A 16,400-nucleotide genomic window follows, 5' to 3' on the forward strand; every position below is an offset into this window, starting at 1 on the left:
AAAAAAAAACAAATATTAAATATTTCTGCACATCTCAGAATGATTAAAATGAAGAAATACTGGTATCATTGTAACAAACACTGACTGGCGTTTTAAGTGTTTTTGATTGTAAATTGTGATATCTAAATTTCTCAAAAATCATATGATAGTCATGCTTTCTGCTGAATGTTTCTTTGTATTTTGTACAAATCATATGATTACATATAAATTGTCTTCAATTACAGAATAATCATGATAATATAGACATAATTTAGAATTTAAAAAAATATATTAAGCTCCTAAATCATTAGCCACTGAATTTTGCCCCTGCTAAATACAATGTACAAACAATCTTTATATCCGTTTCGTTTTCGTTCATTTGTAATAATTTATGGCAATAATTTTCCCTCAATACTCTGTAATATGAATGCTATTACATTGTATATTTCATTTCCCCATAAGTATGGATACCTTCTTGTCCCCAGTATAAGAATTCATGTATCTTAGAATTAATTAGAAGTGTCACGCATAATGTTCAGATTGAATCCACATAATTATGTAATTTTAAAACAAGAGGCCCACGGGCCTTATAGGTCACCTGAGTATCATGTAACAACTTTCCAGTGATTGTATTTGGTTCATGTTTTAATCCAAAGTCATGAAATTCACAAATTTTGAAGGAGGCACCATTGCTTATCAAAGGGCAGATTTCAAAGCATTAATTTATTTTAGTCAAAGTACCCCCCTGGTACCCCTGACCCAGCGGCCCTGAAATTATCTATTTTGAAAGAGGCCCCTTTCTTCATTATAAGGCCAGCAGTTTTTATGTTTAAGTTTAGTTATGAAATGAGAATATAAAAAAGTCCCGAAGGAGAAGGAAATAAAAAAAAATTTTGATAAATCAATTATTAACATTTGTACATTCTTTTTTTAAGCTATTCTAATAGGCTCCTTACCACTGGACACTTAATGCTTACAAATAGGAAAGTAGAACATTTAATTGCTTATTTCATCATCTGCCAGTTTGGGCCAGTTATATTTAAATTTTGTGATGTTGGTCAAAATATATTTTAAAAAATCAATTCTTTAAAAGTCTTTCAATATATCTTCATTTTTTGAATATGTGTTAGGTAAATGTATAGACATTACTTGTTGCCTAAAATTATAATATTCCTATCATAAAACAGACAGGGAGTATTGGGGAGTAGGATGAACATTTTTTCAATTAAGTTAAGTGTAAAATAATTTTTCTGGCTTATACAAATGATACTACATGCCTGTATATATTTGTATATTCTTGCCTTTTAATAGTTGAACTTTTTTTTTATTTCTTCAGGTTATTGTTTATTTCTTCCTCAAATGGACTTAACTTCTCCCATTGTTTTATTCATTACATCTGATGCATAAGCAACCCTTTTCTGAAGAATGATGCTTAGCTATAACAGAGACCTAAACAATGTCGCTGGCAATATGCAATAGCTACCACAGGCAGTTTAAAACCTGGGAGACGAAAATAATACTATAATTATCTCACCAGCATGTCATTGTGCAACAAAGTCGTCAGCATTCTATTTGTCCTTTGAACGGGCGAAACGTTTTGAATGGCACTCGTATCGATGAATTAGTTATCTTCTCAGATCTAGCTTTATTTACCCGCCGTTTCATCTTAAAACCGGAAGTGCGAGTTCGTAAATTTGAAATTTCGATCCCGACTCAAATTTGACATCGGAAAGAAAAATTTTTTATTTTTTTCTGAAAATTCAAAACCTTGAGCGGAGGGTTTGTAAAACTGAAAATAAAATAAATTCTGCCCTTAGATATGTAATTAGATCATTAGTATATTAACCAGGAGCAAAGGATAAGATGTTCAAAGAATACATGCATTTCACTATATAATCATTAGAGCCCCACCCTAAAACAAGAACCCCTGCCCCTGGCGCCATAAAATACATAATTTTGGCAGAGGCACTCTTGCTTATCATAACTATGTACTTAGTTAGTTTATTTAATCCCCAGGAGCAGAGAAGAAGATTTTCAAAGAATTCATGTATTTTCACTATATAATCAATAGAGCCCCGCCCTTACACCAGAACCCCTGACCCTGGGGCCATAAAATTCACAATTTTGGTAGAGGCACTCTTGCTCATCATAACTATGTACTTAGTTGGTTTATTCAATACCCAGGAGCAGAGAAGAAGATTTTCAAAGAAATAATGCATTTTCACTATATACTTATTTAGCTTATTTAGCCCCGCCCTAGCACTAGAACCCCTGACCCCAGGGCCATGAATTTCACAATTTTGGTAGAGGACTCATTGCTGATTACAATCATGCAAACAGTTTGACTGCTTGATGTCCAGGAGTGAAGAAGAAGATTTTTAAAGATTGCATTAATTTTAGTGGTTTTGGCCCCACCCCTCAGGCCCTAGGGGGGCAGGGATCATGAAATTCAAAATTTTTGTTCCCCTTCACCCATAGATGCTTTGTGCCAAATTTGGTTGAAATTGGTTCAGTGGTTGCAGAGAAGAAGCTGAAAATGTTCAAATGTTAACGCACGACGGACGACGGACGACGGACGAAAACAGATAGCAATAGGTCACCTGAGTTTACTCAGGTGACCTAAAAATGCATGATGAAATATTTGACACCAATAAGAATTACTTTAAAAAGAAAACGACATAAATCTATTATGCACCAATGTTTTTTCTACAGAGAGTCATAGCTAAATGTATCATTCGTTTTCCCACCTGCAACTTGCACCCTTTCTGTGTGTAACAATCAAATAACAATATACAACACGTGTATCAGAATCAAATCAAAGATCAAATACATGCTCATTAGAAACTGTTTAAAATATGTTAAAAATTTTGGAAACAAATTTAAAGCTTAAGGTACTCAAAGTTAAAAAAGAAAAAAATATATAATAAAACAACTGCATGGTACTAGACCTCGCTAGACTGAACATCAGACATATCCAGATCTATACCTCTGTTTTTCATATAATCTCTAAATGATAACATGGACACTTCCTCCTCTTCTAGCCTATGAATACCAAACCCCGTCATATCCTCTACGGACACAGAGGAGCCCGAGGACAGGGTATTCGACACAACACTCGGCCTTTGCCGTAGGTGCTGTTCGGTAATGACGTCATGGTTTGCGCAATTGCAGTGACCGTCTTCCTTCAAAGGATAAACAATGTTTTTAGTCATTTGATTTTGCATTAATGGTATGGGATAACGACCTTTGTCTAATGATTTTTCCTCCACAACAACAGGGTGAATTTGTTGTCGTCTTCTGTAAAGGTCACTATCGTCAATTTTTAAGGTGGGAGGGGACATACTTTGTGACACGGAGTTTTGATTTTGTATAGGAGCATCATCAATCTGAATAAGATGTCCATTTTCCAATACTTTTCTTGGAATTTCGTCACTGATATTAATATGTGAATATAGGGGATCTCTCGAGTTTCTTACATTAGATTGAACACGAGAGCTATCCATTCGAGTGACGTGTAATGGCTCACGTTCATCCAGTGAATGCAAGGGCTGAGATTTAAACGGAATGACTGAAGGTATGGCGTTTTCATGAACATGAATATTTGATAAATTATTTAATGGAAAACTGTGATCCTCTCCTTTAGTTTCCTCTTCCAAGGCGGAATCATATCCGCCTAATAAAGGACTACGATCGGAATGCCTCGGGGAAAGCCGATACATTCCCTTGTTTTCTGTTGAATCAGATACGGGTAGAGATAAGAAAATTTCATCACTGTTAATTGAACCATCCGATTCATGACAATTTTTGTCCGGTTTTCGTCTTCTGACGGATGACTTTGCGACAATCTGTTCCAACCACTCGGCATCCGTCTGACATTCGGAATCTTGTTTCGTTTTCTTCTTTCGCTTTTCACTTCCACTTCGCGATTCCTCTTTTGAACTTATTGTCGATAATCGATCATCTTCATCGCCTGAATTGGAATTCGAGTGATCTTTCTTGCTCCATGGAAACTTCTGGTGATTTGGTATACGGATGTGCATGGAATTCTCGCGGTTCAGTTTAATATTGGGTGGGAGGGAGGCGGTCTCTTTTCTATTGTTGGCCGTCTGTTTATGGTTTAGTTTTAATCTACCGAATGAAAACTTTTTACGATGTAGCAACCCACTTCCTTTTTCAAAAGGCATCCTTTCTCTAGAATTAAAAAGATGACATTGAATACTACAAAAATGCATGTTTAGAATGACAGGTTAACGATTATATAGAATGGGTAACACTTTTTGTATTGTTTAAGATATCAAGATCAATTTTTAAATTACTTCCTCCTTTATTTATATATTTTTCTTTTTAAAATTGTTTGGTTTTAATAAGCATTTCTAGACTTATTTGATGTAGGACCCTCAAAAATTTATATCTGACCCATATCACGTAAAAATGATAGCACTCTATACATCGTGTAAATTTTCATCAATACATCGTAACATTTCTTTCCTTTACTTGGAAGTTTCTCAAGTTTTGTCAATTCCACTTGACGTCAACAGAAGCAATATACATGTTTTTGGTCTTATCATTGTTAACAACCCCATGTATTGCAGGCTATGAAAACTTCGATTATCCTATATATTGTTATTCAACATTAGAGGCTAACGTTCTAACGTCATGGCATATATCATTCTGTACAGATACTGGCCATAAACATATAGTCTCCAGACACCTTGATTTCCTCTCAGGGATTCTTAACTATTGGTTTTCTCTTTGTTTACGACCCGATGTTCTAAATTTAGGCTTATCTTTGAATTTATTTACGGAAATTAATGAAAAAGTACTCTTGGTTGCTAAGGAAGAACCTAAATTTGGCAATGCTCATTACAGGCCATTCAATATTTATCTGTATAAGTTTACTGTCTAAGAAATCGAATCTTTCAACTTACTTCCCAAAATCGTTTCCGCTTTCGGAATGATAGGAAACTGACCCAATATGGCAGCGAACTTCTTTGGAAGTAGCAAACGCACTTCTCGTGTTCTTTTCTGGAGCACAGACAATGACGTAAATTTTAGGGATGAATAAAAGCACCAAGGCTACAGTGGCACTGCCACTTATGGCGACGGACACGGCAAAAACCATTGTTCCGCTCTCAATATAAAAATAAATGGCAAAGAACCCCAGCCAAATGACACACGTCGTGTACATAATAAAACCTATAAATTTCGCCTCGTTAAAGTTTTCTGGCAGGTTCCTTGTCTTAATAGCATAGAGCGTACACATAAATATCAGCATCAGATCGAAACCAAAGGGGACCGCTATGCCCATTGTGGTGGTATTGCAGATGAGTCTAACGCGCTTTATAGTTGGATAGTCCAGCATTGAATCGGCAGGCTCTATAATTAACATCACGGTTATAATGGCACACTCTATTCCCACCAGAATACAAGTGATAATAACTTGAGCCGACGCACTCATAAATCGAGGCTTTTTGGTGATGATCTTCTTCGTTTCTTGCAAAATCCTCGCGATCCTATTCGTCTTAGTGACTAGAGACCCGTATATCAATGAAAACGATAAGCCAGGTAGAATCCTAGAAAAGTAACACGTGACAATCGTTGGTTTGGCCACCAAGAAGAAATTCGAAGAAAACGCCATGATGATTCCGAACATTATAATGTACATCAGCTCCCGTGTTGTTGCTTTGACTACAGGTGTATCGTTGTGACATATGAAGATGACGCCGATCCAAAGGGTGCCGAAAATTCCTAAACAAGCAAAGGCGACGGCTACAACCGCCTCCGTGTCGTGCCACTTCAAGTATTCAATCTCTATTTCTTTGCAAGCTGTAAAAAAATTTTAAAATATTTTATTTTTCCCTATACACAATTAAATGTAACAGATTTTGTAATTCTTTTAATTTGAAAATTGTATTTTAAAAATATTGAAAAGTTTTAGTATTTTAATGGCAATCCCACCTCTGATGTTTTCGAGGTTCGTATTTGCTTAGACTGCTCCTATTTGTATTGTTTAATGGACTTTTGAGCCTGAATACTGTTAATTCGTCATTTTCATATATTTTTTCAACTTCTCCAATATTGTACATTCATGACTGTTTCAAGTACATTCATTTATTTTGAAATTACATGCAGGTTATATTACGGGGTTATTTTAAAACATGTTCTAGTACTAACTATGGGCAAAATTTTGTACTTCATGATCGATTCTATAATTTTGAAAAAAAAAATGCATCTATAATTATTTTTTTTTTACAAGTAAGAATTTAGCATTTTTCGTTAAATAAAGATCGCCATATAGTACTTTCGAATTTTTATTTTGAACATGCACCCATAACTTAATGATTTACGAAAAAGTTATCTCCCCAAGTTTGACGTTCTCAGCGATGCCTGAAATCGTATAATCAAGCTCATTGCCGCATTATTGACACTCTAATTTACCGCTGTTTGGTTGGAATCTGTAACCCTAGTCGATTGCAGAGTCTTTATCAAATAATGTACAAGGGTTGTTCAATTAAACTCTCAGCTTACAGAATGCTTTGCAATAACATGGAACAGGCCAAGGTTACTACGGCATAAAATACAATACCTGGTACTAAATGAAATAACTAAGAACAAATTTATAGATATAGTAACATGAATAATGTGGGTTATTCGAATTGACCATTCAATTAATGCATTATACATGTATACGCATCAGTCCATAAGACACTGGTATACATGAAGACTCATTCTACATACTTGTGTATCATCACTACGTTGATTTTAAACCAAATTGAATGCATGTCTCAAATGGCAAAATATCATCATCAAATACACAAAACTGAACAAAAATGAATTTGTTGTACAACCTGTCAAGTCCTCGTTTGGCCACCAGCCTACTGCGCATGCCTTGCACGTGTTGGAGTCCATCATTATCTCGTTTTCCTTACAAGGAATACAAGTCCAACAACATTTTGTCTGCTCATCCAATTTCTACAAAATCAGTTTTCCCTTAATGAAATTAACGCTTCAGAGTCTTTATTTAATTTTGCTTAGACTAGGATTACAGTTTCAGAACATTTTGTTCATTATTTTTTTAATCGATAAAACTGTTTTTATTACTCTATGAATGTGATGAAGAATATATAGTTTTATAATTTGGAATACTGGTACAAATGTAACATTAAAAATATTCATTCCTTACAGTAAAAAAATTCTATTTTTGTCGGACAAAAGCAATGTTTCCCCTGGACCGTATCGATATTAAAATTTGTTTGCCAGATCCTGTGATATGAGAGAAATGGAAATAGTAACAGATGTACTTTTTGCTAATTACTTTTGTTTTGAATTATACATATTTCCCTGGAGAAAAATTGCAATAAAAATCCTTCTATGAGAATAAAAAAAATGTCATCCAATAATTGTCACTGGTACCGGCCTGCTATTCCCGGAACAGGAAATTGCGCAATACATCAATTATAATCCTCTAATAAGTTCCGAATTGCAATAAACGGCTTCGTGAGAAGCTACAAGATCTTGGGAATTTTACTGATTCTGAAGCAATTAAATCCAGAAGCAAATTATCTATAGATTGTTGTTCCATGACAGTACCGTGGTAATTAGAAAAAAGCCTTGAACTGTGTACTGTAAGAGGACGTGAAACATTAAATTTTAATATTTAATGAAATCAATTTGTCTCTAACACTTTGCTATGTTATTTATAGAAATATGAAAAGGAAAATACTAAATTAAGTTAATTATAAGTATAATAGAAAAAATCATAAGACAGTACTTAGTGCATTAAAGAAAAGAATATCTTTTATAAGACTTTTTTTAGTAAAACTAGACATATTCTGTCAAAAAAATTAAACGCTTTCATCACTTTCATCAAATTTTGAACAATATCAAAAATGATCAATACACAAACATGGCGAAGTCAATCAATTAATAAAAAGCAAAAGGTCATGATCATACGAAAGACCAAGGTGAGAAATCTTTGACAAATTGGAAAAGAAGTATATAATATGCAATTTTGAATTGAATTGAATTTTAAAAAGTGAAAATACCGTTACTTTTTTAGACGTTTTGAATCCCATAAAATAAAAAGCTTCGGTGTTTGCTAAATTTATACTGGAAGCTAAAAAAAATTGTGTTGCATTTACCAATTTTAACCAGCTAAGATATAAAAATTGAAACAAACCAATTTGACACGATATTGCTCGTATATATTTGATTTCGAACTCGGGTATTCCATCACTATACTACTGATGAATGAGCAGAAAATGACTAATAATGACAGATCCTTTAGAAAGTGGCGGCAATTTCCGTAATTTGAATCCCGCAGAATTTGTGATTATACTGATTGAACTCGTCGTTTTTTTTATGACAACAAACAATGAAAGCTATGTTATTATGTTTGACTATTTTTGATAAATAATACTTCATGGAATATTTATTTCCATTCTGAAATTCAACCCTTTCTTTGAATCCAAAAAATGTAGTATATAATTTTATGAATAATTATGGATAGATAACTTCCATAACAAACAGACTTACCAAGGGTAAGTATGTTATTTTTTGAAAATGAGTAAATGTATATACTTAGGAAGAAAAAGTCAGTTCAACAAATCATTTTCTTTTATAAAAGGAAAGGGGATGGATGTCGCTGGAAAAGGAAATTGACAAAAATAATTGCTACTTATTTATGCTTACAAAAAGTATTAAATTTTGTTTTTGATTAAGCGCTTTTCCAAATTTATCATATACTCGTACATGTACCCTTTTCCAATTAAATAATTACGTTTCAATAATTTCTGGATTCAGTTTGCTATCATGCTTGGTGTTATTTCAGTCTGTAATCTAAAATAATCCTAAAGATATTCCACTGAATTATTAATTAAGCACACCTTGATTGAGCCTTTGGCACAGGGGTCGCTGCAGACGGATTCCTCAGGGTTACCAAAGCCGCTGGACGGCCAATAGATGATCGACTCATTCATGGAGAGCTGACCAGTTTCCCATCGGCCCACTCTGAGATATTTATACGTAACGTTTCCCGCCTCGTCTTTGATCTTTTGAAAATTCATTATATCGTACCTAGATAAGGAAGTTAGAAACAAATTTAATGAAGACTATAAGAAATATGTTCATTTATAATAGATAAGCAATCAGTGAGCAGGCCTTTTATGGTACTTTTTCAAATTAACTTTGTTACAAAATTGGCTCTCAAGGGCTCTATAAAAATAGTGATATTATAAATTCTAAATATTTCATAATGCAATTCATTTAATTTTTTTTTGGTAGAGCCTAATTATTGCTGGAGTATATATGGATATAGTATACATTGTATACCTTGCTGGCGGATCTCCGTTTTCGTCATAGTGAAGTTCATAATTACTATAGGTTGTCAAGGAAACGTTCAGCAGGTAATTCAGGTAAAGTTCCCCTTTAACCGGAAGCATTTCTTTGCAGAGTCCTGCATTACTACCACATATGTCCTCGCGCATATTGTGTAGCGCATGCGCCATGGTGTAAATGGCATTGATGACGAAACCAAGTTTAGAATCCTGCACATATTCCCCTTTTCTTCTTGTTTCTTTCCCTTTCAAAAATCAAAATTGTAAATACTAAAAATACTGTAGAAACTATTCATTAAATTTTTTATAACAAACTAAACAATAAAATGCATAGTACTTAATTCTTTTTCTCCTGGTTTGTTTCTTTCCATTATGTCAGTTCTTATAGTTAGTAAACATCTTTTTTATCATATGTGATTGTACGTATGGAATGCAACAGAATATACATGCATATCAATTGCAAAATGTTCCAGATTTATTTTTGGTATGCGTATACAATTAAGATAAAATCTAGTTATGCATGTGAATGCTCCTTAACAGATTTTCTTCTTGGAAGGACTCAGCGGCAACTTCCAGGGTCTTTTCGACAAAATATCCAACACTGAATTCAACGATTCAACCAGAAGAATATAGTACTGCATACTCGTACACATTAATTAGTCAATTCCGTCCCGCCAATACTAAATAAATAGGAATAAAGCGAATGCATTTGATAAGGATATTTAGTGTACATCAGTTAGCATTAGCTTTCCGGGTTTTGTTGGAAAGACCCAAGAAGTTGCCATTGCAAGGGACAGGAGGATTTACACCACTTGGGAGACATTTTAACAGACATAAATTCTATCATTCAAACCTGTGCATTTCTTAAGTCCTTTTTCTTTCACTAGTTTATCATCAAATGTGCAATCGTAGGTTGTGGCCCAGAATTCTTTAAACCAAGGGTTCCGTGTGTTGGTGTAGGGGTTTAGGCTGTTAAAGTAGGGATCGAAATCCTTAATTTTTGGTGACGTCAGCTTGATTGACATCCCTCCCGCTACATTTTCTTCATTTCCTCTGACAACATCCGGTCTGTCGTTCCAGCCATCGCTTAAACGATAAGGGATTCAATTATTACTTACTTAAACTCTAAGGGATTCAATTATTACTTACTTAAAATATAAGGGATTCAATTATTACTTACTTAAACTATAAGGGATTGAATTATTACTTACTTAAACTATAAGGGATTCAATTATTACTTACTTAAACTATAAGGGATTCAATTATTACTTACTTAAACTATAAGGGATTCAATTATTACTTACTTAAACTATAAGGGATTCAATTATTACTTACTTAAACGATAAGGGATTCAACCATAACTTACTTAAACTATAAGGGATTCAATTATTACTTACTTAAACTATAAGGGATTCAATTATTACTTACTTAAACTATAAGGGATTCAATTATTACTTACTTAAACTATAAGGGATTCAATTATTACTTACTTAAACTATAAGGGATTCAATTATTACTTACTTAAACGATAAGGGATTCAACCATAACTTACTTAAACTATAAGGGATTCAATTATTACTTACTTAAACGATAAGGGATTCAACCATAACTTACTTAAACTATAAGGGATTCAATTATTACTTACTTAAACTATAAGGGATTCAATTATTACTTACTTAAACGATAAGGGATTCAATTATTACTTACTTAAACGATAAGGGATTCAACCATAACTTACTTAAACTATAAGGGATTGAATTATTACTTACTTAAACTATAAGGGATTAAATTATTACTTACTTAAACCAATTATTACTTACTTAAACTATAAGGGATTCAATTATTACTTACTTAAACTATAAGGGATTCAATTATTACTTATAAACGATAAGGGATTCAACCATAACTTACTTAAACTATAAGGGATTCAATTATTACGTTTTACTTAAACTATAAGGGATTCAATTATTACTTACTTAAACTATAAGGGATTCAATTATTACTTACTTAAACTATAAGGGATTCAATTATTACTTACTTAAAATAAGGGATTCAATTATTACTTACTTAAACTATAAGGGATTCAATTATTACTTACTTAAACTATAAAAATTATTACTTAGTATATAGGGATTCAATTATTACTTACTTAAAATAAGGGATTCAACCATAACTTACTTAAACTATAAGGGATTCAATTATTACTTACTTAAACTATAAGGGATTCAATTATTACTTACTTAAACTATAAGGGATTCAATTATTACTTACTTAAACGATAAGGGATTCAATTATTACTTACTTAAAATATAAGGGATTCAACCATAACTTACTTAAACTATAAGGGATTCAATTATTACTTACTTAAACTATAAGGGATTCAATTATTACTTACTTAAACTATAAGGGATTCAATTATTACTTACTTAAACTATAAGGGATTCAATTATTACTTACTTAAACTATAGGGATTCAATTATTACTTACTTAAACGATAAGGGATTCAACCATAACTTACTTAAACTATTATTCAATTATTACTTACTTAAACTATAAGGGATTCAATTATTACTTACTTAAATATAAGGGATTCAATTATTACTTACTTAAACGATAAGGGATTCAATTATTACTTACTTAAACTATAAGGGATTCAATTATTACTTCTTAAACGATAAGGGATTCAACCATAACTTACTTAAACGATAAGGGATTCAATTATTACTTATTAAACTTAAGGATTCAATTATTACTTACTTAAAATATAAGGGATTCAATTATTACTTACTTAAACTATAAGGGATTCAATTATTACTTACTTAAACTATAAGGGATTCAATTATTACTTACTTAAACTATAAGGGATTCAATTATTACTTACTTAAAATAAGGGATTCAATTATTACTTACTTAAACTATAAGGGATTCAATTATTACTTACTTAAACGATAAGGGATTCAACCATAACTTACTTAAACTATAAGGGATTCAATTATTACTTACTTAAACTATAAGGGATTCAATTATTACTTACTTAAACTATAAGGGATTCAATTATTACTTACTTAAACTATAAGGGATTCAATTATTACTTACTTAAACTATAAGGGATTCAATTATTACTTACTTAAACGATAAGGGATTCAACCATAATTACTTAAATATAAGGGATTCAATTATTACTTACTTAAACTATAAGGGATTCAATTATTACTTACTTAAACTATAAGGGATTCAATTATTACTTACTTAAACGATAAGGGATTCAATTATTACTTACTTAAACGATAAGGGATTCAACCATAACTTACTTAAAAATAAGGGATTCAATTATTACTTACTTAAACTCTAAGGGATTCAATTATTACTTACTTAAAATATAAGGGATTCAATTTTACTTTTAAACTATAGGGATTCAATTATTACTTACTATAAACTATAAGGGATTCAATTATTACTTACTTAAACTATAAGGGATTCAATTATTACTTACTTAAACATAAGGGATTCAAATAACTTACTTAAACTATAAGGGATTCAATTATTACTTCTTAAACTATAAGGGATTCAATTATTACTTACTTAAACTTAAGGGATTCAATTATTACTTACTTAAACGATAAGGGATTCAATTATTACTTACTTAAACTATAAGGGATTCAATTATTACTTACTTAAACGATAAGGGATTCAACCATAACTTACTTAAACGATAAGGGATTCAATTATTACTTACTTAAACTCTAAGGGATTCAATTATTACTTACTTAAAATATAAGGGATTCAATTATTACTTACTTAAACTATAAGGGATTCAATTATTACTTACTTAAACTATAAGGGATTCAATTATTACTTACTTAAACTATAAGGGATTCAATTATTAATAAGGGATTCAATTATTACTTACTTAAACTATAAGGGATTCAATTATTACTTACTTAAACGATAAGGGATTCAACCATAACTTAAACTATAAGGGATTCAATTATTACTTACTTAAACTATAAGGGATTCAATTATTACTTACTTAAACTATAAGGGATTCAATTATTACTTACTTAAACTATAAGGGATTCAATTATTACTTACTTAAACGATAAAGGATTCAACCATAAGGGATTCAACCATTACTTACTTAAACGATAAGGAATTCACCTATTACTTACCTAAACGATAAGGGATTCAACCTTAACTTACTTAAACTATAAGGGATTCAATTATTACTTACTTAAACTATAAGGGATTCAATTATTATTTACTTAAATTTCAATTATTACTTACTTAAACTATAAGGGATTCAATTATTACTTACTTAAACGATAAGGGATTCAACCATAACTTACTTAAACGATAAGGGATTCAATTATTACTTACTTAAACTCTAAGGGATTCAATTATTACTTACTTAAAATATAAGGGATTCAATTATTACTTACTTAAACTATAAGGGATTCAATTATTACTTACTTAAACTATAAGGGATTCAATTATTACTTACTTAAACTATAAGGGATTCAATTATTACTTACTTAAACGATAAGGGATTCAACAATAACTTACTTAAACTATAAGGGATTCAATTATTACTTACTTAAACTATAAGGGATTCAATTATTACTTACTTAAACTATAAGGGATTCAATTATTACTTACTTAAACTATAAGGGATTCAATTATTACTTACTTAAACGATAAGGGATTCAATTATTACTTACTTAAACTATAAGGGATTCAATTATTACTTACTTAAACGATAAGGGATTCAATTATTACAGTGAAAACTGTGTAATCCGGCACCTGAATAATCCGAAATACTGTGAATTCCGACGTTAAATTTCTTTCCCATTTTAGTATTTTCCTTGTTTTTTAACACTGTGTAATCCGACACCCTGTCTATTCCGACACAAAATTGGTCTCCCAGTGCATGTCGGATTAGACAGGTTTCACTGTACTTACTTAAACTATAAGGGATTCAATTATTACTTACTTAAACGATAAGGGATTCAACCATAACTTACTAAAACTATAAGGGATTCAATTATTACTTACTTAAACTATAAGGGATTCAATTATTACTTACTTAAACTCTAAGGGATTCAATTATTACTTACTTAAAATATAAGGGATTCAATTATTACTTACTTAAACTATAAGGGATTCAATTATTACTTACTTAAACTATAAGGGATTCAATTATTACTTACTTAAACTATAAGGGATTCAATTATTACTTACTTAAACGATAAGGGATTCAACCATAACTTACTTAAACTATAAGGGATTCAATTATTACTTACTTAAACTATAAGGGATTCAATTATTACTTACTTAAACTATAAGGGATTCAATTATTACTTACTTAAACTATAAGGGATTCAATTATTACTTACTTAAACGATAAGGGATTCAACCATAACTTACTTAAACTATAAGGGATTCAATTATTACTTACTTAAACGATAAGGGATTCAATTATTACTTACTTAAACTATAAGGGATTCAATTATTACTTACTTAAACGATAAGGGATTCAACCATAACTTACTTAAACTATAAGGGATTCAATTATTACTTACTTAAACTATAAGGGATTCAATTACTACTTACTTAAACGATAAGGGATTCAACCATTACTTACTTATACGATAAGGGATTCAACCATCATTTACTTAAACGATAAGGGATTCAACCATTACTTATACTCATAATAAACTACAAGGGATTTAACCATTACTGGTACTTATAATAAACGATAAGGGATTCGACCATTATTTACTTAAACGATGAGGAATTCAACCATTACATACTTACACGATAAAGGATTCAACCATTACTTACGTAAACGATAAGGGACTTAAACATTAAAGGATTCATCCATCATTTAAACTTTATAGGATTCAATTATCACTTAAACATTAAATGTATTCATTTTTCACCTAATCATTAAATGATTCAACCATCATTGAAACGTTCAAGGTTTTTAGTTTACCATTAACATATACCATAAGTACATATTTATGTCTAAACTTAAACGCTTTTGTTTTGAAATATATATGTTGTTTAAAACTTAACTTAAAAAATTTTAAGAATTAAATGATTTTTCTACTCTTTTATTTTGGTAATAGCTATAAACATTCACACTTAAATACAAATCTAATCCAGAACTTAACTTAAGCACCATAAAAACAGACAATCAAGATCTGCAATCGCCGTTTTGTTTGACGTAATGGAAGTTTAATGTTTGTAAAATAGCTTGCTGATTTGTTGAAGTATTTACTTCCCCAAATGTCTTTCCTATGACCGAAATCCAATATTTTCTTCATATTTTATTCATGAGGATCGGACTCATCCTCTCCAAGAATTGACAGGGCTAGATATTTTTTATCCGCCGTATATTTGCCATTTCGTCATTTTAGCAAATTTGTCTCCATAAACACCTGCCTAATTAACTTAAACATTTACAGAGTATTTATATTTTTTTTATTTGCTAACAAGCTCCATAATATGAAGGGACAACAAAATATATTTTTTCTGTCTTTCATTAATTTTCAATCTGAACTAGTAACTTTGCTATATCGTTGTTAACTTTGTATTTTAAGTGGATAAGGGGAATTACATGACTGTACTGTAGGTGCCTTTGAATTTTACCGTTTTTAAGCAAGAATACGGTTTTTGGCAAACGGTACCATTCAAACATTACCTTCCTAAAATTAGAAAGTGGTTTTGGCACGACGGGTAAATTGAAAATTACCTCCCTTAAACTAGGTTACGATTTTTGACCAAGATACCATTGGAATATTACCTTCCTAAAACTAAGAAATGGTTTTTGGCGCCAGGTACCATAGCCGTTGCGTTGTAGAGCGATCTGACTGTCTCCCCGTCACAGAAACACACGATGACCTTTGCCCTTTCTTTTTTCATCAGGTTTTTGATGATTTCAACATGTTCCTCGTCCGTAGCACCACGTGCTATTTTAGCAGTTTTTGCTATACACACCCCAGCCTCTTCTGCCAGTTTTGTGAATGATTCGATTCCTCTTTGTCCGTAATTACCTTAAAGGTTAAAAAAAAAACAGAATTTATT

At 31.3% G+C, this 16,400-nt stretch overlaps 1 protein-coding gene across 1 annotated transcript in view; it reads right to left on the reverse strand.

Annotated features, from left to right (window-relative positions):
* Positions 1–2,606: 2,606 nt before the first annotated feature.
* Positions 2,607–16,400, reverse strand: part of LOC134279637 (metabotropic glutamate receptor 5-like) — a 39,274-nt gene continuing 25,480 nt past the window's right edge. Inside the window, exons 2-8 of the mRNA XM_062762058.1 lie at positions 16,120–16,369; positions 10,168–10,400; positions 9,310–9,559; positions 8,865–9,054; positions 6,828–6,951; positions 4,908–5,805; positions 2,607–4,170 (exon numbers count right to left, since the gene is read on the reverse strand). Of these exons, the coding sequence (XP_062618042.1) occupies positions 2,922–4,170; positions 4,908–5,805; positions 6,828–6,951; positions 8,865–9,054; positions 9,310–9,559; positions 10,168–10,400; positions 16,120–16,369 (3,194 nt within the window). The 3' untranslated portion in view covers positions 2,607–2,921. The remainder of the gene's footprint in view (positions 4,171–4,907; positions 5,806–6,827; positions 6,952–8,864; positions 9,055–9,309; positions 9,560–10,167; positions 10,401–16,119; positions 16,370–16,400) is intronic.

The sequence above is a fragment of the Saccostrea cucullata genome, unplaced genomic scaffold (assembly GCF_032062105.1).
Source record: "Saccostrea cucullata isolate Sc308-1 unplaced genomic scaffold, CSIRO_AGI_Scuc_v1 ctg1744, whole genome shotgun sequence".
In the NCBI taxonomy this organism is placed as follows: Eukaryota; Metazoa; Mollusca; class Bivalvia; order Ostreida; family Ostreidae; genus Saccostrea; species Saccostrea cuccullata.